Source organism: Dunckerocampus dactyliophorus, chromosome 1, assembly GCF_027744805.1.
Source record: "Dunckerocampus dactyliophorus isolate RoL2022-P2 chromosome 1, RoL_Ddac_1.1, whole genome shotgun sequence".
Classification (NCBI taxonomy): Eukaryota; Metazoa; Chordata; class Actinopteri; order Syngnathiformes; family Syngnathidae; genus Dunckerocampus; species Dunckerocampus dactyliophorus.
In genome coordinates, this window is record NC_072819.1 from 31,322,838 (window position 1) to 31,350,230 (window position 27,393).

Here is a 27,393-nt window from a genome sequence, read left to right on the forward strand (position 1 = left end):
TAATACATATTGCGCATGAAAACACACATTTTAAAACCTATATGTTTGTATATTGTTCACAGTGCAGATGAAGTCTTGCTGAAGCCGTCAGGGGCTCAGCTCACAGTTGAGTTTCTTGAGGAGCATTCTTTCAGTGTCCCTGTCATGGTGCTAAGGCGAGACGGTCTTGGCATGACTCTGCCCCCGGCGTCGTTTAGCGTCAGTGATGTGGAACACTACATTGGTAATTCAGCCCACCCTCCAAGTGTACAGCTCAACATGAACACATCTTCATGTTCATTGTCATGAAATGTTGCTGTTGTCTGCAGGTTCAGACAAAGAGATTGACGTGATCGACGTCTCTCGCCAGTGTGACTTGAAGATGCGACTGGGAGACTTTGTAGAATACTACAACAGCCCTAACAGAGACAGAGTACTTAATGTTATCAGCTTGGAGTTCTCAGAGACCAGGTTCACTCACATCACTTTGTTTATAATGCAGGGACGTGTTAGTTGAATTTCAGGTGTTCTGTTATTGTTAAAATTGTATGTTAATGAAAAGTAACTGTTGGATTGGTTTCAGGCTCTCAAACTTGGTTGAGACTCCAAAGATTGTAAGGAAACTGTCGTGGGTGGAAAACCTATGGCCCGAGGAGTCTGTGTTTGAGCGACCCAATGTGCAGAAATACTGCCTCATGGGAGTGAAGGATAGTTATACAGACTTTCACGTTGACTTTGGAGGCACCTCTGTTTGGTATCATGTTTTGCGGGTGAGGGCGACATGAACATAATTGTTGATGGTTTTCATTGTATCTTCACATTTGTTGTCATTTTAGGCACTTCCTTCCTTCCTTTCTTGTTCATTCAGGGTGAGAAAATATTCTACCTGATATCCCCGACACCAGCTAACCTGGCGCTTTTTGAGCGGTGGAGTTCTTCATCCAGTCAGAACGAGATGTTCTTTGGAGACCAGGTTGACATGTGTTACAAGTGCTCTGTCAAACAAGGAAACACTTTGTTCATTCCCACCGGTGAGATACCATAAATCTTTGTTCTCTCTGTGCTCTTAATCTTTGTGCTCTGCTCTTTGATGAGAACATTAATAGTAGAGGCTTTTTTGCGCCCCTTTTGTCATTACCCTGCTACTCTGTTTGTAGTATATGTGCGATTTGTTTGTTTTAAACCCTTCCAAATTCTTTCCTATTATGTAATTTCCGGCGTATGAACCACACCGGTGTGTCAGCCGTTCGTGACCAAGTCATAAAATTACATCATAAAATGACATATTGTAGCATCCATGAGTCCGTGAGGACCAGGCAGCTCTTTATTTCACAGGAGCCAATCATGAGCTATGAAGAAACTCACTACAAGCCTGTCAACCCATTGGAAATTGCAGGAGGTCATTACTCAATATATTGTAACAGCGCTGACGTCATTGCAGCACCCCAATGAATGCCTTGCTCAGATGCAATGCCTTATGGGAAAACTTTAAAATGTTGAGTTTTTTCATATTAAACTGATATTTGGACATGTTTGTATATTTGTTAGGTATACCTTTTGAGTGTTAAGCTGCTGTGTGATGAATTTAGTGTTAGTAAGGTGTTCTTTGAAAGATGCCACCATGAGTCAGACTGTTATGTTGTTTAACTGGTTTATATATAATGACCTCCTGCAAATTCCAATGGGTTGACAAGCTCGTTTTGTAGCGGCTTATACATCGGATATTTACGGTCCTATTATTACTGCTTATTCCAATTACCATTGCAACACATCATCAGTAGGTTAAACTAACCTGTCTCACGACGGTCTAATACCAGCTCATGTTCCCCTATTAGTGGAATTCTGCGATTGGCTGGCAGTCCAGGGTGTACCCTGCATCTCGTTCAAAGTCAGCTGGGATAGGCTCTAGCATACCCCCGCGACCCTAGTGAGGACAAGTTGCATAGAAAATGAATTAATGAATCTTTGTTCATTATTTACAATATCTCACAAAAGTGAGTCCACCCCGCTGGCAACAAAAGTGAGTACACCTCACATTGAACATGTCCCAAGTGTTAATATTTAGTGCGAGTACCATATTTTGGAGCACTGCCTTAATCCTCTTGGGCATGGAATTCAGCTGAACTACACAGGCTGTTACTGGAATAATCTTCTACCCCTCCATGACATTACGGAGCTGGTGGATGTTAGAGACGTTGCTCTCCTCCACCTTCCCTCTGCTTGAGGATGGCCCACAGGTGTTTATTTGGGTTCAGGTGACATATTTGACCGCTCCATCACCTACAGCTTCCTCAGCAAGGCACTTGTCATCTCGGAAGTGTATTTAAACTTATCTTGTTGGAAAACCGCCACATGTCCCAGTTTCCCAAGTTTGTTGACAGCACTCATGCAGGCCCCAGACAACGACACGACCACCACCATGCTTGACTGTAGGCAAGACACAATTATCTTGGCACTCACTTGTGGTGCCTGCTACTGTATTTAGACAATAATGGCTGTGTTGTCATTTTCAGTGGATAGTACATTTATACTGACTACACACTGACTACTCAAATGTATAGCCAAGTTTAATTTCAATTTATAGTGTTGTCCCTTGAAAAGGTGAAATAAAAATGCTGAAACATAGGGAGGGGATACTCACGTTTGTGGGATATTGTATACTGTATGTGTGACAGGTAACTTTACTGGTTCAACAGTTTCTGTGATGATTCTGTCTTGCAGGATGGATTCATGCTGTGCTGACTCCAGTAGACTGTCTGGCCTTCGGGGGAAACTTTTTGCATAGTCTTAATATTGACATGCAACTTCGGTTAGTTTCTTCAATTCCCCTCCTCTCATACCAATAGAATACACTGTATGAAACTTAAATCACAGCACAGGGAATACAATTCTTCAGGAAACAACCATACATTCCTGCTAACCTGTACTCTGCTAACATTTTAGGGCATATGAAATAGAGAAGCGATTGAGCACGGCAGACCTATTTAAGTTTCCCAACTTTGAAACAGTGTGCTGGTATGTTGGGAAGCACCTGCTTGATACCTTCAGGGGTAAGATACTGCAAATTTTGAAATGTGCATTTTTTTCTGTCTCGTCTCCTTTTAGTAAGCATACTATTCTGTTTCACAGGTTTGAGAGAAAACCGCAGACACCCAGCCACTTATTTGGTTCACGGGGCAAAGGCACTGAATAATGCCTTCCGAACCTGGACCCGTAAAGAGGTAGACTCTTGTCTCCGGACCTTTTTACTATAAATGTTGTCCCTCCTCATTGTTAATCACTAGCATTAAACCTGACCCAAGATGGTATGTGATGTTTCACTAAATAAATGATGATATCATGGTTCATTTGTGTTCTGCTACGCTGCTGTGGCTTTTCTGTCACTAACTTTGACAAATCAACTCCAAATGCTACTGAAGTGATGGTGAAAATATGTTCACTAAATGGTGCAAGTGAATTACATAGGAGTTCATTAGTCTACCTTTTTACACTTAGGCTTTGACCGATCATGAAGTGGAAATTCCAGAAACCATCAATACTCAGACGCTGGTGAAGGACCTTGCTAAAGAGATCCGTCTGGTGGAGGTAAATAATAACACGCATAAAGTCAAATGGTGTGCTACTATTAAAGAAGAGTTAGGTAAATAGAATTTCAGACATGTGTGCTATCTTTTAGCTTGGTTTTAATTTTCACTTCATTTGGAGCCGTTAATACATACACCTAGAAAAGCCATAGTTCCCCCCATATTGTGATTTACACTATAAATATTAGTCCTACGTTTATTTCTATGTACATATTTAGATTTCTTGACCATGAAAACATATTATGGAAGGGTTTGAATGGCTTAAAGAATGCAAACATGCCAACGTTAGCATGCTAGTGCCTACCTCTGAAAATTCTAAAAATGTTAGTATAATTATGTTAGCATGCTAACGTTAGCATGTAAAGACCTAACATGATAGCGCTAAGTGTCTGCTTAAGTTCATATTCATGAATGCAAAAAAATTCTAGTATGCTCGTTAGCCTGCTAGCAATGCTAACATTAGCATTGCTAGCATATCATGATTAACACCTATCATGATAGTGCAAAGTGTTTATGTAAATGTCTGCCTATGAAAACGGCTAAAAATGGTACTATGCTAATGTTAGCATGCTAACACCTAGCATGATAGTGGTATGTGTTTATATATGTCTACCCATGAAAATAGCAAAAAAAATGCTAGTATGCTAACATTAGCATGCCAGAAATGCTAGTGTTAGCATGTTAACGTTAGCATGCTAAAACCTAGCATGATAGCACAATGTACCAGGAAGGCTGAATGTCCCGAACAAGTGCTCTTACTATTGTTTTTGTGGCGTTATATGCACAAATGCCGAAAATGGTCTGCTCTCCCAATGTTAAATAATCCTTTACAAAATTCCTGGATCCAGACGGTGATCCAGATCATCCCCAAAATGTAATCAGTTCTTCCATATCCCATTTCCGACAATTCAATTCAACAATGTGATCCAAATCCATTCAGAACATTTCAAGTTATTTTTAACACAAACAGACAAACAAATATCGGCAAAAAAAATTACCTGAGCGCTGCACTTGGCGGAGGTAAATATATACAATTGTGTCCTGTCATTTATCTTTCTGTTCATAAAATACAGCAAAAATTGGCATATTTCACACATAGTGGCAAATGGTGATTAATCATGATTAATTCATTTGAAAACAGATTAATTTTTTAACGCATTGGAAGGTTCCTTTAACGGCACCATTTTTTTTTTTTTGATGTGCGATTAACGTGCGCATGTCTTATTTGCTCCTCGGCCCACACTGTAGTTTGAGGAAACGAAGCGGTGACTGTAGCGCCACAAGTGGGACAAAATATTGAGCAGCAATGGACAAAGAAAATTGTATTTTGATGGGTAAATTTAGCTTCAAAGCCCTGGCAGATAGGTCTGGCAACAAGACCAAAGTTATTAGTGTCTACAGTTGCTGCGATTTAAAAAAAAATAAATAAAAAAAAATTTTTAAAAAAAGAGGGCGTACTTGACTTTGTTCAGTGATGGCGTTGACGCGTACCTGCATCTGCCAGGGGGATCTACAGATGGCTCAAAGGCGTCCACAAAGGTGGCACTGTACAGTAGTTCTTATGAAGTCCAGAGGATAACTCCAGCAGAAATAAAGTTTAATATCCAGCAATTTCACAAGTGACCCTCTGTAAACCTTACGGAATGTGCGTAGCGCCACATGTTTACATGTCATAACCGTTCATGTATACTTTGCAAAAATAGAAAAACAGACACAATAAAGCATATGAAACAAAACATAATGCCGTGTTGTTCTCTTGGAGATGAACATAGTATCCATCTTACATTGACTACCGAAAATAAACGACCGGATGTAGACGTCTTTTTGTTCATGGCGGGTCGCAACATTTTAGGTGCATACCGCCATCGACTGTACCAAAATGTAGACGCGGTGCCCTTTATGTAGACGCGTTCTTCTTTTTGTTGTTGTTTATGGCGGGTCGCAACCAACGTTTAGGTGCATACCACCACAGACAGTTCCGGAATGTACACTTGGTGCCTGGATGTAGATGCGTTCTTCTTCTTCTTTTTGTTCCACAATAAATGGTGGATGATGGAAAGCCTAATGAAGGAGTGGCTGACAGAGGGCTACGGCACGTAGAGATTTTTTTCGCCCAAAAAAAAGCATTGCTTGTTTTGGACAGCATGAGGTCCCATATAAAAGATTCTGTGAAAGCGGCCATTAAGAGGACAAACACCATTCCAGCTTTGATTCCTGGGGACACAACAAAGTATTTGCAGCCACTCGACATCAGTGTGAATCGTGCTTTTAAAGTGGCACTCAGAGTTGAGCAGGAGACTTGGATGACTGCCGGCGAGAAATCCTTCACAAAAACTGGCCACATGAGAAGAGCAACTTTGTCGCTGGATCCTTACAGCATGGACCAGTGTAAAAAAAACACTGTCAGTGACTACTACCAGGTTAAGAGGAGGAGAATACAGAGAGTGACATGGAGCAATACCCAAAGAAAGAGAGAGACAGAGCGAGATCGGCGGCGATGTGTGTGAAGAAGGAATTATGACGCTGTTGAGTTCTGACACGGAAGAGGAAGACTTCTGTGGTTTTAGTTCCCCAGCCGACTGCAATGAATGACTTTTCTGGTAGGGTTCTGTTATTTATGTTACACGCACTAGGGACTGTTTAACTACCGTAGCCTTGTACTGTTTTGAAATGTTCCAAGTTACAGTGTCCAATTAGCTGTGTACTTGTACTTATCTGTGTTTTTGCACTGTTTAACGCTGTTTTGAACTGTTTGGCAAGCACTGTTTGGGAAATAAAACACTTATTTTATTATAAGTTTTAAAAACATTTCTGTGTAACGTTTCTGTGCACTAAATATTCCTTTTATGCCATGCGCACCTGCGGCTTATATAAAACAAATCTGTTTTTTCCTCAAAATTTAGTGGGTGCGGCTTATATACCGGAATTACATATACACACACACGTGTTTATGTACAGTCATGCATATTGTGTATGTGTAGTTGTCAAGTGTTTATTTCTGTGATATCTTCAAAATGCGCCCACTGTCTTTATAGGACATTTTCCAGCAAAACATTGGCCGCACTGGACCCCAGTTTCCTGGATCGCCCGTCTCGAAATCTCCCTTAACCGCCTCTCAGAATTCAGGGCGCCCCCCTGGAAAGAAGAAAAGCCTCAAACCCAAAGAAGTAATAGGAAGTCTTGGGCTACCCGGACCCAAGAAGAAGAATCAGAAGGCCCTCCTTAAGACAGAGGCAGGAGAGTTAGACCTGCTTGAGATCCACACCAAACATACACTCAAAAAAATCCAGCCTGGCAAGTCCAGAAGCAAGAACAAGGTATGCAGATTGAAGACTTAATTTGGTATATCTATAAAAATACAAAATAAAAATTAAATATCATGCAGAAGTTCAGTGTGACTCATTTTAGAAAGTGAAACCCATAATTATATACTATATATTCATTTCACATTGAATTAAATATTTGAAGCCTTTGTTTAGTTTGATGGTTATGGTTTGCAGATAATTAAAATTCAGTGTCTTAGAAAATCTGAATATTGTGAAAAAGTTAAATATTGGAAAGTCATGGTGTCACACCCTCATGAGCTATTTAACTTAAAACACCTGCAAAGGTTTCCTGAGCCTTAAAATTGTCTCTCAGTACGGGTCAGTAGGCTACACAATCATGGGGAAGATTGCTGACTGGACAGATGTCCAGAAGACAGTCATTGACACTCTCCACAAGGAGAGTAAGCCACAAAAGCCATTGCGAAAGAAGCTGTTTGTTCAGAGTGCTGTATCCAATCATATTCATAGAAAGTTGAATGGAAGGAAAAGCTGCACCAGCAAAATGAGTAACCGCAGCCTTTAGACCAGGGGTCACCAACGTTTTTCCTTGTGAGAGCTACTTTTACAAAATGAAAATGGCCAAGAGCTACTCATTTTTGTAACATTTATTTTCAGAGCTTATTTTAAACCCAAACAAAGCAAATATGCTTGTTTTACCAGAACATTAACAAAATGTTGGTGTCCACAACTCACATGTTGTATTTCAGAATGCATTTCTTTCTACTGTTCTTTCATTATTAACTGAAAACCTGAATGAAAAGCAGGCTTGCGGGCACCTCATGTGGTCGTGGGGGGGCTACCTGGTGCCCGCGGGCACCACGTTGGTGACCCCTGCTTTAGAGTATTATTAAGCAAAATCCGTTCAAGAATTTGGGGGACCTTCTCAAGTACTGAGGTTGGAGTCAGTGCATCAAGAGCCACTACACGACAAGTCTTAGACATGGGCTATAAATGTTGCATTCCTTGTGTCAAGCCACTCCTGAACCAGAGACAATGTCAGAAGTGCTCTGGAGAAATAGAACTGGACTGTTGCCCAGTGGTCCAAAGTCCTCTTTGGAAATTAAGGTCCCAGAGTCTAGAGAAAAAGTGAAGAGGCACCGAATCCTTGCTGCTTGAAGTCCAGTATGAAGTTTCGACAGTCAGTGATATGGGATCTCATCTGCTGGTGTTGGTCCACTGAGTTTTGAGTCCACAGTCAATGCAGCCATCCACCTGGAAATTTTAGAGCACTTCATGCTTCCTTCTACCGGCAAACTTTATGGAGATGCTGATTTCATTTTCCAGTAGTACTCAACACTTGCCCTCAGTGCCAAAGGTACCAAAGCTGGTTCAATGACCATGGTGTTATTATGCTTGATTGGGCAGCAAACTCGCCTGTTGATAATTTAATAATAAGTTGATAATTTTTCCGGCCTTGATAAATTGATATGTGTTTTCTTCTTTCTCCTCTATCTTTATCACACATCCTGGATGACAAGAGGGTTCACTGTGCATCTTTCTTGGGGCGTTGCTTCTCTGTTGGATTGAACTGAGAGCAAATACTCCTCTCAGCCATTCAGCCTCTTTTTCCTACGAGGTGGAGGAGGGGCTGTTAGCGAGTTGATACAGAGTTCAAGTCCGCCAGGTTAGCCTTAGCACAAGTTAGCATCATGAGAAAGCAAATGCAAACATGAATAAAGGCAAAAAAATGAGTGGTTTCTCGGCCAAATGCCACAGCCCTAGTGTGGGAATATTTCACTTTTCAAAAGAGTCAACAGTGAGAGCATGAACACAGACAAACTGATATAAAAGCTCTTGACATCCCAATTACAATTTTAAATACTCTTGATAAATTAAAGTTTATTGCTTTTGATACGATGTACTCGCATTATTATGCCATATAATTAATGAAAAAACTGTCTCAAAAAATGTCAATAATATCGATTATCAACAATAATTTGTAAGACAATTATCCAGTAAAATTTGTTATCGTGACAGGCCTAGCTGCTCTCAAAGCCACCTTGGTTGCCATTACACCTGAGCATTGCCACAGGCTGATCGCCTCCATGCTGTGCTGCATTGATGCATTCATGCAAAAAGAGGCCCAACCAAGTTTTGAGATCATAGAAATTAACTAACTTTCAGAAGCCTAGCATTTCTGTTTAAAATCTTATTTTTTAGTCATCTTAATGCAGTGGCGGTCAATGCATTTTGTACCTGAGCCTTCTGTTGTGACTTAACTGGCCAGAATTTTCTTCCACTGTCAATGATTGGAAAAAAAAAAAAAAAGAGAGAGCGATAAAATAAAGTGCCATACCAGGGTCTGAAACCACTGCCGCCAGGTTATGTGCAGTCGATTTTTTTGAGAGACACAATTTTACGTTAGTATCTGTAAACTACAGTGAGCAAAACTGCAAGAAATAAAGGCTAGAAATATTTAACTTTGTGTAATGAATGTTTAAACTCTATGGGTTTCAGTTACTGAAATGAGATATATAAATATAGAATTTTTAAATTAAATTGTAATTTGAGATGTACATGTACAAAGTTCAACCATAATTTTGACGTTTTTCTTTCTTATTTCTGTTCAGTTGGAGCTGCCTTTAGAAGACTTTGAAGAAAAGTTTAATAAAAGCAAACTGAAACTTGTGCTGACCAATGGGAAGATTCAAGGGTAATCTGTTTCTGTTTGCTGTGTTTGTATCATTTTATGATGTCATGGTCTCAGTAAAGACTGTTTCTTTTTTGTCAATTACACTTCAGCAAGAAAGATGGCAGCAATGGTGCAGGAGGTACCGCAAAGTTCCATCATCTGTCCATGGAGGTATCTAGTCTCTCTGACCTGGAGTCAGAGGATGAACTCCAAATAGATGAGACTCCTCCACCACGGCGCAAGCTTGCAGGATCAAGCAAGAAAAAGAAACTAAGTGGTGAGATTTTTTTAATATATGTGTATATACACTGCTAGTTGCTTTTTTTAATAGTAATATCATTTGCTGTCAGTGTTGTTATTGTAAATCTAGCTACAGTAAGGTCCATAAGTATTTGGACAGTGACATTTTTGAATGACTTTGCCTTTAGTAGGGGTGTAACAGTGCATGTATTCTTATTCAGATTTTCAGTATGAAGCCTTATGTAGACTTTCAGCTAATTTAAGTTTTGACAGAAATATGGCCTTTATCATACAAGAATGTTTGTCACACTTAAATGTTTCAGATCATGAAACAAATTTAAATAATAGTCAATAACAACACAACTGAACACAAAATGCACAAAATGAATAAAACTTGTCATTATTAAGGGAGAATTTTTTTTTAAACCTGCATGGCCCTGTGTGAAAAAGTGATTGCCCCTTAAACCTAACAACTGGTTGGGCCACTTGGCAACAATAACTGTAATCAAGCGTTTGCGATAACTTGCAGCGCTGTGGAGGAATTGTTGTAATTTTGCCATATTGGAGGGTTTTCCAGTATGAACCTCCTTTTTAAGGCCGTGCCACAGCATCTTAATAGGATTCAGGTCAGGACTTTGACGAAGCCACTCCAAAGTCTTGGCCAATCAGAGGTGGACTTGCTGGTGTGTTTTGGATCATTGTCCTGCTATCCAAGTTAGTTTCAGCTTGAGGTCACGAACAGATGGCTGGACATTGTCCTTCAGGATTTTCTGGTAGACAGCAGAATTCATGGTTCCATTTATCACAGCAAGTCTTCCAGTCTTCCATCACACTACCACCACCATATTTTACTGGTATGATGTTCTTTTTCTGAAATGCGGCACTACATTTACGCCAGATGTAATGAGACACACACCAGATAGGATGATCTCTGCCCTGTTCATCTTTCTGTAGGAGGAATAATCCAGCACAGAGTGCACGGCGTCGACCTTGACCTAATTTAAAGAGTCACGTGAAGTCAGGTGCAGCGGGAACTGGGGCACTACAGAGTAACAGTTCGGTGTCCTCAAGGATTTTTGGCACTCGGAGCACCAAATCAGTGATATTTTGGGGCTTACAAGGCTTATGAATGGATCCGCCACGTCGGCAAAATTCTTGCAGAATCCTCGGTAATAAGCACACATTCCGAGGAATCTGCGCAATGATTTTTTCGTCTAGGGGAAAATTTAGCACTGTTTGAATTTTTGCGGCGACGGGACGCACCTGTCCCTGCCCTACCTGTTTACCCACATACAAGTATGTTTCCGTACCTTTACCAAATTCACATTTAGCTAGGTTCACTGTGAGAAGCCTTACAAAGACATTCAAAAATGTTTGCCAAAGTGGCCACATGATCCAACCAAGTGGCTGAAGAGGCAACCACATCGTCAAGGTATACTTCGTATTGTTAACGTCTGCAAGCACTTTGACATGAGATGTTGAAACATGGCTGGAGCGTTGCGAAACCCAAACGGCATAACGGTATACTGTAGGAATGAATCTGGTGTAACAAAAGCAGATATCTCTGATGCTTGCGGAGTTAAGGGAACCTGCCAGTAACAGATCTAAATGGGATGCTAACGTAGGTGATACCACCCAAACGACCACCGTTGGCAAGAAGATGCCCCACTCCATTGTATCCTAACGATCGTCATTTGATACCACTACAGCCAACCATTTCTCTCTGGACCTGCCTTCTTGTTTTGAGGATAGATTGGATCTTGCACCAGGCTCTACGACAGGGGTCACCAACGTGGTGCCCGCGGGCACCAGGTAGCCCCCCACGACCACATGAGGTGCCCGCAAGCCTGCTTTTCATTCAGGTTTTCAGTTAATAATGAAAGAACAGTAGAAAGAAATGCATTCTGAAATACAAAATGTGAGTTGTGGACACCAGCATTTTGTTAATGTTCTGGTAAAACAAGCATATTCGCTTTGTTTGGGTTTAAAATAAGCTCTGAAAATAAATGTTACAAAAATGAGTAGCTCTTGGCCATTTTCATTTTGTAAAAGTAGCTCTCACAAGGAAAAACGTTGGTGACCCCTGCTCTACGACTATAGCTGCCCTATCTAGTCTGACTGGTGTGTGTGTCCCACTTAGCCTGCTCGGAAGAGAGGCGAAACGTCTTCTAAGACAGCCTGAACAGTTCAGTTGCGATCGATTGAATGGCCTGAGAATACAATGACCTGGATGAATGAGAATATTTACAGGCAACCACAAATTGATTAAAAGTATGCAAACCACTTGGGTCGTGACTCCACCTTCTCACTAGAACACCATCTTCTAAAAAAAACATCACAGGGTAACCGTCAGTGGAGGTTACAACAGATGATTGACACACAGACAAAGAAGGATTATTTTTTGAGCTGCCACCAACATCTCTCACATCCAAGATCAAGTCAGGTTCACATTTTCACAGAAACATTCTCACATTTTACTTGTTGCTCCTTCTCAGACTCTAAACAGTTTTTCTCATCTAAAGTGTTAATAAATGGCTCAGACAGAACGATGACTTCACCAGCTTTTCTGGCCTGTCCACATGTAACTGCACACACAGAAAATACATTTGAGAAAGATACGTCAGAGGATTCAGGGGTGAACACATCAGATACAGGTACATCAACTACCTCAAGTAGAGGAAACATTTTTCCTCCTGCCAAATAATTTCCCAAAATTTGTCACGCCACTTATCGGAAACCGTGGACGCACGGCCACTCCAAACCTTCCTGAGTGCAAATGCACCACGTGCAGGTGGGGCTTTAACGACGCTCATTTTAATTCCGCACACTAACAACTCAGAATTACTTGAAGTTGCTTCAGACAGTGGCAAGACGTTCTCCAACATAAATGATTGATGTGCAACTGCATCTCTCAGAAGTATGACTGGGACTTTATCTTTTTCCTCACCAGTCAGCGAAACAAATCACTGCAAAATAAACGGGAATCAACTTTGATTTTTGGTGCATATTTGGCAACAAAATTTGGCAGTCAGTCAGGCTTGGGCAGAGTTTGAACAAAGGCCATGCCTACAGGAGGTTTTAGATTTTTAAAACTTTTTTTCTTAAGCAATGCGCACATTGCAATCAAATGACCTGGCTCACGACAGTAAAAACATTCATGACTTGGAAAATAAATTTTTGTGGGTCAATATTAACTCATCCGCAAGAGTAGCAGCATTTGTCAATGAGGATACTTTTCTGCTCATTTAAATAAACCACAATTCGTTCCGACAGACAATTTTTGAATTCCTCCAGCAAAATTAGCTCTCTTAACTCTTCCAGGGTCTTACAGAAGCACAGCCGGAAAACGACACTTATGACCCAGGGTCGTAACACAGGTCCTATTTAATTGATTTCTTGATTGAGAACAGTTGTGGCAGTAATCAGGCCTGGGTGTGGCTTGGGGATGGAAATCTCTTACTGATGGATGATGCAATTTGAATCTAAATACACAGGTTATGATACGATTCAAAAACGGTATATTTTAAAAACAGAACGATTCGCTATTTTTTTTTTATTCTACGGTTAATGTTTATGTAGACATTAATCTTACATTATAAAATTAAAAAGCCAATTCTATAAAAGTGGCATTCTTACAGTATTTTCAAATATGCCAAACAGCGCACATGCCCAAGCATGCTGTAAGGCAGGGGTCCCCAACCGCACAAACTTTCGGGCGTAATGATAAAAAACTAATAATTTGGACATCATGTAAATTGATATCAATTTTGGAAATATGGGCCATTATAGTATTCAAAAAATAATATACAGTTAGAAATCCCTCGCTTTTGCATACAGTATGTTTGTTGCGAGCGGCGACATGCCCCACCTTGTATGCACCATCTAACTATCCCACGGACTACTACCCTACTTTCCGGTGTATAAGCCACTACTTTTTTCTTCAACTTTGAAACCTGCGGCTTATACAGCGGTGCAGCTAATTTATGACCATGTTCTAATCTCCTTTACTTGAGAGTTACTACTAATCACGATCTGTAAGGGAACTCACGACGAGCTTGTCAACTACACTGTAATCAGAAATCGCAGGAGGTCATTACTCAATATAACAGTCTGACTTCTGGTGTCATCTTAGATACAAGGCTAAAATCACCACACAGCAACTTAACACTCAAAAGGTAGCTAAGAAATATGTAAGTACATTTACGAGCTTAAAATAAAAAACATTTTACCTTTTTCCCATAATGCATTTCTTCCCAGCAGAGCAGTGCTTTGGCCTTATGTATTTCTTAGCTACCTTTGAGTGTTAAGTTGCTGTGTGATGATTTTAGCCTTCTACAATATCTAAGTTGACACTGTGAGTTAGACTATTATATTGAGTAATGACCTCCTGCGATTTCTGGTGGGTTGATAAGCTCGTTGTGAGTTTTCTCATAGCTCATGATTGACTCCTGTCGAAGAGATGCCTGGTCCTCACCGACTCATGTGCGCCACAATATGTGATTTTATGACGTGGACATGTGCGTCTTATAGTCCTCAACGGGCCTCTAAATTTAGTGGATGCAGCTTAAACATCGTTGCGTCTTATACCTCATGTTTTGTCCCAAATGCTGATACTTTGTGGGAATGCAAAACCGTAAGATTTGATGACGTTATTGAGTGCAAAAGTGAATATTTGTTTGTTGGATTTGTGCACAAACTGAAGTTAATTCATGCTAGCAAACAGAGACTTACAATGTTCTCTCCGCAAAACAAACTCAGTGGTTCTGTAATAAATGAGTGCTTTTAATTGGATGTTCTCATCAGTAAGCTATGGTGAATGTGCGACAGCCCTTTCGCCGGCAGCCAAGAGCCAGACTGTCAACTGGTTGCTAGTCTTGCGATACCCAGTGCATGTCTCTACAATCGATTAATCTAAGGATGTTTGGCTGATTCGTATAAATCCAGGAGGCTTCTGCCTGTGAAATCGTATCGTTCCCTTGTCAAACCGAATATCCAGTCGCATCGATTAGTTCGCAACCCTTGTGTGACTAGAGCAATTGAACTCAGGTTTGATAAACCACAGTTAAGTTATGTTTTAACAAGGGGGCAATCACTTTTTCACACAGGGCCATGTAGGTTTGGATTTTTTTCTCCCTTAAGTTTCATTTAAAATCTGCATTTTGTGTTCATTTGTGTTGTCATTGACTAATATTTAAATTTGTTTGATTTGAAACATTTAAGTGTGACAAATATGCAAAAAAATAAGAAATCAAGAAGGGGACAAACACTTTTCACACCACTGTACATATACAATATGGCATTGAGTGTGTCCAAACACACACTGTACATATAACCACCAATTTAGTACTTAGATGAAAATCCTTTGCAGTCAGTGAAGCCATGGACATAATCAAACATATTATTACAGTTATGTCCCTTTTAGCCTCTGAAAATCAAATAGATTATCTATATCAGGGATCTCCATCAGGTAGCTTGTCAGCTGATTTTAGCTGTAATTCCTAAATAGTAAATGCTATATTTTTGTGAAACCTCTTCAAGCTGTCAAAATACAGGTTAACAACAGTGATAGAAAAAAATTATGGTTAATTTTACAGTACCAGTCAAATGCTGAATATTTGCTGAATATACTGTAACAGGGTATGCCCTGGGATTTTTGAAGCTGTGGTGTTTGGATGCATGGGAGGCACACTGTCGCCGCTGTGTCGTGCAGCTGCTGCGTCGCTGTGGCAAGATTTTTTTTTTTAATATTTAAATTTACTGTCAGTAATAATGTCAACATTAGGGTCGTTTTCACAGGCTTGAACAACAAATGCATTAATTACCTTCAAATGCCTATCTCTTGGCCTTTTCTTCCACTCCTTATCTGTTAAGTGCCAACAGGACAGACAGGTGATTGCGGTGCATGTTTTTCAAAATAAAGTGTAGTGAAACGTTTTTATGATATTTGATATTAATTTTATTTGAAATTATTTTCAAAGTAAAGTGTAGTGAAGTGTTTTTTATGTGATAGATATTTTAATTCAAATTATTTTCAAAATAAAGTGTAGTGAAACCTCCTACTATAAACATAGAAAATATATTTGTTTATTTATTTTATTTAAGTATGAGTATTTATCTACATTGTACATTTATATCGGGGGTGCACACAATCAAAATGTACAAAATCTACTTCTTACTATAAAACATAGAGCATATATAAAATCAAGCCGGTAAAATTTGCAACTACTATACTAAATACTAATGATTAGTATTTCACATTCACAGTTTCAAAGTTTACAGGTCATCAAATAGTTGATATCATTCACACATAATTCACAATTCAATTAAATATGGCAATAAACATAATTCCTCAATAGTTGTGTACATAAACTGAGTAATATGTCAGTGAAAATAGCTACGTAGCATTCATCATGTATTACGAGTTAGTTATCCAGTTAGCATTTGCTATACATTACAGATACTGTATACAAGAAATTCTAAGGATTATGCAAAAGACAATGCAGCCGTAGTCAAGACAACATACAGTATTAAAAAGCTTTCAGCAAAGGGCACATTTTCCAATTCATCGTGAAATAGTAGTTTAACAAACAAACTTGGAGAAAACACATTTCTATAGTAGTGTCCATGATGCGAAGCGCAGCTACGAAACAATTGACTTTTTTTTCTACCTAAGTAGCCGCTACAAGTGAACGGATGGCTTTTTTTGTTATAGACATTTTACCGCAGAGTTAGTTTATCCGTAATCTGATTAATAAAGATAAAGCTGCCGACATCTGTTCTCCACTTTTTTTACGCCACCACCGCGACACAAGAGTGAATCAGGAGGGGGCTTAATGTCAGCGACTGATGTCACATGACATCTACGAAGCGACGGTTATGATGTAGGTGACACGCCACCAACACTACTTTCACGATCGCCGTAATGGGCACCCCTGATATAGCATACAGTATATGTCCATTCATACACTGTATTATTTAACATTGTTTTCACATAAAAAAAGAAAATAAAACATATATAATTTCCAAGGTGTGGAGGCTTTTATTAAGCCGTGATGCCTCGCCACGATCCATTACATGTAGCGCAACCTCTGTGTAATAATGACCCTATTTTCTAATAGTCTAAATGTGTATTGTGCTTTCAGGTCTTCCTAGGAAGCTGCCTAGAGCTAAACCTTGTTCTGATCCAAATCGCATCCGTGAACCAGGAGAGGTAGACTTTGACATAGAGGTAAGATTATGGATAAACCAGGAACGGATTAATTCAATTATTTCTAAATGCCATCTTTAATGCATGTATTAACTGTAAGTAAAGTTAGTTGCAAGGAAACTGACGTGCACATAAACGGTTCAAGTTAAAAGGTCACTGACATGATTTTTCAACTTTGCTTAAATACAGACCCTTTCCAAAAAATTAGAATGTCATGGAAAAGTTGTTTAATTTCCATAATTCCATTCAAAAAGTTAAACTTTCATAGATTATAGATTCAGGGCCCACAATTTAAACGATTTCAAGTATTTATTTGTTTATTTTTACATAATTTGGGCTTCCAGCTCATTAAACCCACGAAAACAGGAATTCAAAAAATTAGAATACTGTGAAGAAATCAGCCCAAATTTTGCAGGGCATGAATGTTTTAAACTGAGTGTCACACACTAATCGTCTACTAAACTCAAATCACCTGCACAGGCTTCCCCAGGTGTCATTAAATTGCTTCAGTTTGGTTCAATTGTCTCAGTTGAGTTCAATATGGGGAAGACTGCAGACATGACAACTGGCCAGAAGACCATCATTGATACCCTCCATAGGATGGGTAAGCCACAAAAGTTCATAGCTAAGGAGGCTGGTTGTTCAGAGTGCTGTGTCCAAGCATATCAATGGAAAGTCTAGAGGAAGGGCAAAATGTGGCAGGAGAAGATGCACCAGCAAAAGAGATGACCGTGGGCTTCAGCGGATTATCAAACAGGGAAGATTCAAGAATCTGGCAGAGATCCAGAAAGAGTGGAATGAGGAGGGAGTCACAGCTTTAAAAACCACCACATTCAGACGCATCCGGGAGATGGGCTACAACTGTCGGGTTCCTCGGGTCAAGCCACTTCTGAACCTGAACCTGAGCCAACGTAGGAAGCGTCTCCACTGGGCCAAGGAGAAGAAGGACTGGACTGTTGGCCAGTGGTCTAAGGTCCTCTTTTCCGATGAAAGTAAAGTGTGCCTTTCATTTGGGATCAAGGTCCAAGGGTTTGGAGGAAGACGGGTGAGGAACAGAACCCAAGCTGCCTGAGGTCCAGTGTGAAATATCCACAGTCCGTCATGATTTGGGGTGCAATGTCCGGTCTACCAGAATGTTTTAGAGGACTTCATGATTCCTTCTGCTGAGGATCTGTATGGAGATGCAGATTTCATCTTCCAGCAGGACCTGGCCCCTGCCCATCAGGCCAGAAGCTTGACTGGCCAGCCAACTCACCGGACCTAAACCCCATTGAGAATCTATGGGGTATTCTCAAGAGGAAAATGAGGGGCACCAGACCCAACAACAAAGAAGAGCTGACAGCAAGCATCAAGGAAATCTGGGCTTCCATAACTCCCAGGCAATGCCACAGGCTGATTGCTTCAATGCCACGTCGCATCGAGGCAGTGATTAAGGCAAAGGGATTCCCAACCAAGTATTGAAGATTGACATATCGTTTTGAAAGTACCATATTTTGATTGATTTTATGTGATCCTAATTTGTTTCTTTTTTTTCCTGCAAAAACCTTAGAAGTAAATGGCGATTTCTTCACAGTATTCTAATTTTTTGAATTCCTGTTTTCGTGGGTTTTATGAGCTGGAAGCCCAAATTATGTAAAAATAAACAAACACTTGAAATCGTTTAAATTGTGGGTCCTGAATCTATAATCTATGAAAGTTTAACTTTTTGAATGGAATTATGGAAATTAAACAACTTTTCCATGACATTCAAATTTTTTGGAAAGGGCCTGTATGTTCTATATTGGGTGTCATTATGTTCTACATTGTTCGTTTTTTTGAAAGCGAACGTTAAATTATTAAAAACTACATATTTGTAAGTCCCGAGCAGCCGTTTTGTTCGGAGCTCTTCAGAAGGGGGCGTTTCCCAAGTGACGTCAGTGAAGCAGCGCGTTCATCTTAGGCAGACTAAAACATGAGAGAATGGACGAGACAGACAATGTTTGCAGTGTTTATAGCAAGGATTTCAGCGATGTGTCATTAGTTTTCGAGGAGGAAGAAACATCTGAAGATTAAATGGAGAACTTGCAGAAAATGGAATTAAGCCGTATTTATTGGAAGCACCGACGACAGGATTGTATATGTCTGATGCTGAGGTGACAAAGACATGGACATGAAGATTGGTCGGCTTCAAACACAAAATAGTAAGTGTAAATTACCTTGGATGCAAACCGTCCCAGTAAACGCTGAAGGTCACAGCCCGATGAGGCCATCAGGACCACATCGTCTGCAAATAGCAGAGACGAGATCCTAAGGCCACTGAACTGGACTCTCTTGACGCCTAGAAATTCTGTCTATGAAAATTATGAACAGAATTATGAACTTCTTTTATGAAGTTGCATGACATCCTCATCAGCAGTGACTTACCCCACACTTGGTCCCTTGAGCCCAGTTCTGATCGGATTTTGGTGATGAGAAACGTAGTTCCTGTTAGTTGGTGGGGCCACTTAAGTAAAGAGTTTGGCTTCTCAAAACAATATGCATTCAAAAGAGTAATACATTTGCATGACAAAAATGCCTCCAAAAAATCAGACCTCACATATTGCTCGGCTTTACTTTGTCTGACGTCGTATTAATGCGCGCTATCGGCTGTCCATTGTTGTGTATGTAATGAAGATGCATCCGCAGCGAGCGTCGCGGCCATCTTGTTTACGCATGTGTTCCACAGTGGATTAAGATGCGAGGGTCACAGCCATCTTCATCACATACACAACAGTGGTACGCCTGTGAATGCTCTCATTCGCTGGTACCCCTTTCAGGAGAATCACCCATTTTGTGTTTGCTTGCATGTTACTCCTCATGACACTCACTTGCAGCACTCTGTATGTGCACTCACTAGCGCCCCACCACCCCCTACTGGGACAAGGAGACAGAATGACTGACAGGAGGGTTCACTCACTCGGTTCACGCCGCTATAGAACGAATGCACCCAGGTGTTGAGACGGATACACAGAGTGAAACCTCTCATCATCCAGCCTGTTTGGTAGAGGGAGAGGAGGAATACACACACACATGCACATGGCAATATATCGAGGCCGGCAAAATTTTTAAGTTTGTTTTTATTTATTGTGTGGTTAATTCATTTATTGATTATCGTGACAGGCAATGCTGCTTTGAAAGTTCTAAAACCTCCACAGTCAATGCAACCCAACCAGAGGAAAGCTCGATGCTGAAAGCTCAGTGTATCTGCGATCAACTACTCTGGCTTAGGTTGCATTGTCAAGCACAGAACCACTGAGATCCGCCTTCCACATTCATACCATGCTGAAAATGAGAAACCTGAAAAATGTTGGCAATTTCAATAAAATTCAAATTAAGAACGGCAAGGTAATTTATTTTTTGTATTGAAAAAAATCCAACTGTAACACAAACATATGGAACTGAACCGAACCGTGAATTTTTCATATTGTTGCACCCCTAGTATCCAAAGTATGGTGTAGGGTCCATCTGTGGAATGTGGCTCATTGAAGAAATAAAATAAACAAAAACCCAGGGACAAATAGAGCAAAAAGGCACACTGTAACTAGAAAATGCTAAAACGTTGAGACTAAAAACTATAAAAACACTAAATAAAAACTATCATTAAATTATAAATATCAAAGGACAGCTGGGCAGCCCTGATGTAAATAGACACGACACATAGATAAGACTAAAACAATAAGCTGGCACTGTTCAGCTATAAGATGGAACTATTAATGCTTGAGCTATTAAACTTTGGTCTCAAAAAATGTTAATGTTGAAAATCTCGTCTCGTTCTCGTGGACCCAATCTCGTGCATCGTCTCGTCTTGTGAGTTAAGATGTTTTTTCCCCCCATCTATATCCATCCATCCATCTATCCATTTTCTATACCGCTTCTTCCTCATTAGGGTCGCGGGGGTATGCTGGAGCCTATCCCAGCTGACTTCGGGCGACAGGCGGGGTAAACCCTGGACTGGTCGCCAGCCAATCGCAGGGCACATATAGACAAACAACCATTCACACTCACATTCATACCTATGGGCAATTTAGAGTCGCCAATTAACCTCACCTGCATGTTTTTGGAATGTGGGAGGAAGCCGGAGTACCCGGAGAAAACCCACGCACACACGGGGAGAACATGCAAACTCCACACAGAAATGCCCAGGGGAGAATCGAGCCCAGGGGAGAATCGAACCCAGGTCTTCCCGATCTCCAAGCTGTTACTGTGTTGGCCAACGTGCTATATTATTAAGGCTTAAAGTTTGCTAAATGGCCCAGAACTAAATTTACAACTATAAATGTGTGTCAATTATCAATCATTGCTTGTTTGTGTTTAGGAGGATTACACCACAGATGAAGAGGCACTGGCTGCTCATGGCGTGAAGGGTGGTGCAGGGGGCATTCTGGACTTACTGAAGGCCAGCAAGCAGGTGGCAGGCTTGGACTCCTCTGCACTCAGGTTGGAATGCTTTATTGAATGCTTTTTATCATTAATATGGACTAGGTCTCACTATGTTTTAAGCTTGTTTAAATAAACAGCACCGCCTTATCTTGCTCTCCTATGTTCTCAGTGAGGAAGCCCCAGCCTCTCCCAGTACTCGTGATGCCATCCAGGGCATGCTGTCCATGGCTAACCCACCTTCCTCCTCTTCATCATCATCCTCCTCTTCCTCACCCATGTCCATCTCTGGAGGCCTGACTGAGGGCTTAGGGGTAGTGAAGGAGAAAGGTGGCAGGGCTGTGTGGGTGACTGGGGGGGTCAAAAAGACTACTGAGAAAAAAAGTGTCATCCAGCGGCCTGGTAAAAGGCCCATTAAGCGGCCAGCTCGGCACCTTAGCGACGAAGACAGTCCAGATGAGCAGGAAACTCTGGGAACCTGTTTTAAAGATTCAGACTATGGTGAGCAAAAGACTAAATAATTAACATTTACTACCACTAGAGTGATAGCATTGTTGATTGAGTGGCTGCTGTTTTCAGTTTACCCGTCCTTGGAGTCTGATGAAGAGGACCATGCTATCAAGGCTAAGATGAAGCGGAAGAAAAACTGGGATGACACACCTTGGAGCCCAAAAGGTAAATGCAAAGTTTATGACCTACTTTACATTATAATCCTGTAGCTTCTAAAACTCTGTCATTCTGTCTGCATTTACAGCTCGGGTGATGCCAACCCTTCCAAAACAGGATCGACCAGCCAGAGAAGGGGCGAGAGTGGCATCTGTAGAAACAGGCTTAGCAGCAGCTGCAGCCAAGCTAGCACAGCAGGTGAGTGGGGTAGCAATATATCAATTAAATAACCCTGTGAAGATTGCGGAGCACTCACATATTTTATAGCTATTAAAGAATAACAACATATTTTATTTTGCCTATAACTCAGGAGCAGCAAAAACCTGCCAAAAGGAAATACACCAAAAAGGTGCGTCCTCCTATTCCTGTAGCAAGCCCTCCCCCTGTCCAGACAGAGGTATCGCCACCCTCCCCACCACACGTTCCAGAGTCTGCACCAGACTTCAGCCCAGACAGGAGGATGGATTACTATTCCGCCAGCCTACTTGACCATGAATACACAGCAGGACCGGGACCTTTTGGCCCTGGCGGCCCTAGGGGGGGCGGAGCTATGGCCCCTGGGGTATTCCTCACTTCACGCCGACCTTCCTTGTCTCCGCAAAACAACAGCTCGCACTCTGGTGCATCACCATCAGGGCTAGCCAGTCAAGGCATATCAGGAGTCGGTCAAGGTAAGCAGAAACAGTTAAAACGGCACAATTCCATATCTCTTTTCTCATGATTGCTGTTTTATCTTTGACATTTAGGGAGACGTCCAAAGAAGGGACTTGCAACAGCAAAACAGAGACTTGGAAAAATTTTGAAAATTCACCGCAACGGCAAACTTCTGTTGTGAGTGAGTCTGTGCATATGGCTGAAGACCTAAGTTTGAATAAATGTCTTGTGAAAATAGTATTGAAGGAGGTAGCGATAGTAATCTATATTTTATATTCCAGAAGTTGTTTACTAATGTCTCAATTTGTTAGTTCGACCATCTCTTTCCCTGCAATTGTTACTATGTAGTAGCTTGATTTGGCACTCCACTATTTGTTTTTTGCATAAACGTTTCAGCAGCACACCACTGCTTACAAAGACCACTTCAAGTAGACAAAAATTACAGAAGTATGGGACGATGAAAAGTATGGATATTTAACTTTTTTAAGTAACTAATGTCTGTCTGTATAAACGATGGTTATTTTGCTATCGCTGAGTGGGGGGGGTGGGGATTTCAGTTTTAAAAGAGACAGAAGACAATTTCTTTGTCAGACACAATTATGATAGTAGTGTTGAACTGTTTTTTAACCTAATTTTTACCTCAATTTATTTGTAATGTCCTTTTAAAAACATCAGTCTTTACACAGGTTTGCAAAAAAAAATCACTGTATATTGTCCGGACGCAACGTGTGTGAATTCACTGTTGCTTGTTTAATCTATAGATTGTTCCACAAATTAAAGTAGTAAACTGATGCAACAATTGACAATGTACAATTGTATTTATTATAGTTTTATTTATTTTAAAAGGCAACATTTTGTCATCTTGTAGCCTATTTTGTTATGTTCTTAGCACCTGTTTGTCTTGGTCCCTACTGAAAATTTCAACCACATTGCAAATAGTTTTTTTTAACAATTATTTTGTTGGAATTCTTTTTGTATTTGTTAAATTAGTTTTAATTGTAAATATGTATTATTTGTAATTTATATAGCGAGACTGAATGAGCAAACAAGATAGAGACTTACAGTGGATATATAAAGATTTATCTTAAAAAATGTGATAAATAACTTTTATGTAAAACTTAAAAATACCTGGATAACAATTAGTTGAAAAATAAATCCTTTATTGGGGGAAAATATTAAAACTAACAGCCCATCTGAAGCTAATATTTTGTAAAAAAGAAAAAAAAAGTGTTTTATTACAACATTAAATATTTTTGATTATTTGCATGGTAAATTTTAGGTTGCACTTAGTGTCTGGGCTCTGGATGGCCAGTTACATTTTTGTGCAGTACCTTTTACTGTATGTTTGGAATTATGTAAAAAAAAAAAGTTACATCTTTGTCTCATGAAAACATAACAAATTTTACAGTACGGTATGTTCTTGGAAGACTTAATCTCCTCAGCTGATCCCTATGATGCCTTTATGCTCTTTGTGATTGAAGGTAAATTACCAAAAATCAATTTGTCCTTTAGCTAAGTTATACAGGTCTTTTTACTATGTTTTAAATAAAAGTTCTGAATTTTTTTCTTTGCTTTTAGATGAATGTGATTTTCTTTGTATGTTTTTCTTTTTATATCAACTGTAATTCTTGCTAGGCTTCAGCATTCATTCCACAGAATGTACTAGGAACAGAATTTCGGCAGACATGTTGATGTGTAACGTGTGGGGAAAAAACGTGAAATCAGCATTTCAGTCAAAATGTAAATATATGCTGTATTTTTTTTTATATAGTAACAAATGTTGAACCCTTTCTTATCATTTTACATGATACATTGCTGTATTTGTAAAATTTTAAATAGTTCTTTTTTACATTTGTATGCAGTTTAGTCATGTTGTCTTGGCTGTATAGCATTTGAAGTGTACTAGTTACAGAAGCTAATTTTGTTTAGTTTAATATTAATCATCATATTCACTTTTGGTTTTGTGTACAAACTTGTTTCAACGTGTTTTAAGTACGACCTGAAACAGAAAATATAACTTCTTTTTTTTCCAAATATAACGTCATTAATTTTGTGTATTCAAGTCTGTTGGGGAACTTGTTAGGGACAAGTTGGACTGTGTTTTTGAAAGTCATTATTGTTGAATAAGGACGTTGTACACATTTACCGTAAATTCCGGTGTATAAGCCACACCCACCAAATTTAGAGGAAAAACCAGATTTGTACATATGCAAACCACAACATGATGTCCATGAGGACTAGGCAGCTCTTTGACAGGAGCCAATCATGAGCTATGAAAAGACTTATGACGAGCTTGTCAACCCATTGGAAATTTCAGGAGGTCATTACTCATAACAGTCTGACTCACGGTGTCATTTTACAAAGAACGCTAACCTCATCACACAGCAACTTAACCCTCAAAAGGTACAAATGGTATACCTAAGAAATATACAAACAAGTATCTATTAAAATGAAAACCTATTTGAAGGTTTTCCTCATAATGCATTGCATCTGAGCAAAGAGTTTCATTTGAGGTCAAGCAGCATAGAAAACGGATGAAAGGCACCGCAATGCTGCCTCTGTCCACCAGAGGGAGGCAGAGCCCAGAGGGAGGCTGACATCATTGCAGCATGCCTGCAGGCACCAATGAAAACTTTGCTTGGACACAATGCATTATTGGAAAACATTTTAAATAGTCTTTTTTTTCTTTTGAACTCGGATTGGTACTTGTTTGTATATTTCTTAGGTATGCCTTTTAATTGTTAAATTGCTGGGTGATGAGTTTACCATTCTTTGTAAGATGACACCGTGAGTCAGGCTGTTACACTGATAATGACCAGCGATTTCATATGGTTTGACATGCTCATCGTGAGTGCACTGATTCAAGATTCAAGAGAGTTTTATTGTCATGTGCATAGTACAACAGCAGTTATACCATGCAATGAAAATCTTATTCTGTTCATTCTCCCAAGAAAAGAAAGAAAACAAATGAAAGAATAAGAACATAAGAAACATAAACACATAAACATATATACCAATAAATTAAGCAACAACAACAGACGAGACATTAATACAAGTAAATAATACAAATAAATAAATAAATAAAGTGCTATGAGTGTGTGCGTGTGTTGCGTGCGGCGTGTGCGAGTGCTTCGTTGAGGAGCCTGATGGCCTGTGGGTAAAAGCTGTTTGCCAGCCTTGTGGTCCTGGACTTCAAACTCCTGTAGCGTCTGCCTGACGGTAGGAGTGTGAATAGTGAGTGTTGTGGATGTGTGCTGTCCTTGATGAGGTTGTGTGTTCTGCGTAGGACTCTAGATTTATAAATGTCTTGCAGTGAGGGGAGGGCTGCCCCAACAATGTTCTGTGAGGTCTTGATCACCCGCTGGAGTGCCTTCCTATCACGTGTTGTACAGTTACCGTACCAAACAGTGGTGGAGGCGGTAAGGACACTTTCGATAGTGCATCTATAGAAGCAACTAAGGATTGTGGTGGACATGCCAAATTTCCTCAGTCTTCTCAGGAAGTACAGTCTCCTTTGGGATAGCCCATGATTGGCTCCTGCCAAAGAAAATGCTACCGATTCCTCTCTGACTTGTGAGCAGCACAGTATTTAAACAATTAATAGTAGTTCTGAAGTAAAGGAGATGTCAAGAAATTAGAAATTACTCATAAATTTGCTGCACCACTGTATAAGCCTCAGGGTTAAAAGTTTAAGAAAAAAGTAGCGGTTTATACACCAGAAATTACAGTACTTTTTTTTTTTTTTTTTTTAATACTTTAATTTCTTATTGATGCACTTTAGGTGTCCATAGTACATACTACCATTACACTTACTGAGTTTTTGTACTATTTTGTATTATTTTACATTCATCCATTTACATCCCAGTTAGGGTTGTGGGCAAGCTGGAGACTGTCCAAGCTGACTTTGGGGAAGGGGCAGGATAAACCCTGGATTGGTCACTCACCAATCACTAGACACATACAGTCAGGTCTATACAGACAGTGACACAATTCTCATTTTTTGGATCAAAACACCACCACAATTGATTTGAAATGAAACAAGATGTACATTAACTGCAGACTTTCAGCTTTAATTTGATGTTATTTACATCCTATTCAGATGAACGGTGTAGGAATTACAGTAGTTTGTATATGTGCCTCCCGCTTTTCAAGGGACCAAAAGTAATGGAATGAATTTGCAATCCTAAATCAAACTTTAAATTTTTAATTCTTCGTTGCAATGCTTTTGCCGCAGACAAAGCATAGACATCACCAGACGCTGGGTTTCGTCGCTGGTGCTCCACCAGGCCTCTACTTCAACTATCTTCAGTTCCTGCTTGTTCTTGCGGCATTTTCCATTCGATTTTATTTTCAGCAAATGAAATGAATGGAATTCAGGTCGGGTGAAGTGACCTGGCCATTGCATAACATTCTACTTCTTTGCCTTTAAAAACTCTTTGGTTGCTTTTTGCAGTATAGTATGCTTCGGATCATTGTCCATTCGCACTATGAAGTGCCGTCCAATGAGTTCTCAAGTATTTGGCTGAATATGAGTAGATGTCGCCCAAAACACTTCGGACTTCATCCTGCTGCTTTTGTCAGCAGTCACATCACCAATAAGGGAACCAGTTCCAGTGGCAGCCATACATGCCCACGCCATGACACTACCACCACCACCACCATTCTTCAGTGATGAGGTGGTATGTTTTATCATTAGCGGGTCCTTTCGGT

At 40.0% G+C, this 27,393-nt stretch overlaps 1 protein-coding gene across 1 annotated transcript in view; it reads left to right on the forward strand.

The window, feature by feature from the left end:
- The window catches only part of phf8 (PHD finger protein 8), a 29,441-nt gene extending 3,367 nt beyond the window's left edge, over window positions 1–26,074 (forward strand). The window contains exons 5-22 of the mRNA XM_054784545.1: window positions 63–223; window positions 309–450; window positions 563–749; window positions 848–1,010; window positions 2,701–2,788; window positions 2,923–3,029; window positions 3,109–3,200; window positions 3,475–3,564; window positions 6,599–6,880; window positions 9,460–9,542; window positions 9,632–9,798; window positions 16,904–16,989; window positions 21,302–21,423; window positions 21,536–21,864; window positions 21,943–22,038; window positions 22,118–22,227; window positions 22,340–22,700; window positions 22,776–26,074. Of these exons, the coding sequence (XP_054640520.1) occupies window positions 63–223; window positions 309–450; window positions 563–749; window positions 848–1,010; window positions 2,701–2,788; window positions 2,923–3,029; window positions 3,109–3,200; window positions 3,475–3,564; window positions 6,599–6,880; window positions 9,460–9,542; window positions 9,632–9,798; window positions 16,904–16,989; window positions 21,302–21,423; window positions 21,536–21,864; window positions 21,943–22,038; window positions 22,118–22,227; window positions 22,340–22,700; window positions 22,776–22,864 (2,755 nt within the window). The 3' untranslated portion in view covers window positions 22,865–26,074. The remainder of the gene's footprint in view (window positions 1–62; window positions 224–308; window positions 451–562; window positions 750–847; window positions 1,011–2,700; window positions 2,789–2,922; window positions 3,030–3,108; window positions 3,201–3,474; window positions 3,565–6,598; window positions 6,881–9,459; window positions 9,543–9,631; window positions 9,799–16,903; window positions 16,990–21,301; window positions 21,424–21,535; window positions 21,865–21,942; window positions 22,039–22,117; window positions 22,228–22,339; window positions 22,701–22,775) is intronic.
- Window positions 26,075–27,393: the final 1,319 nt, after the last annotated feature.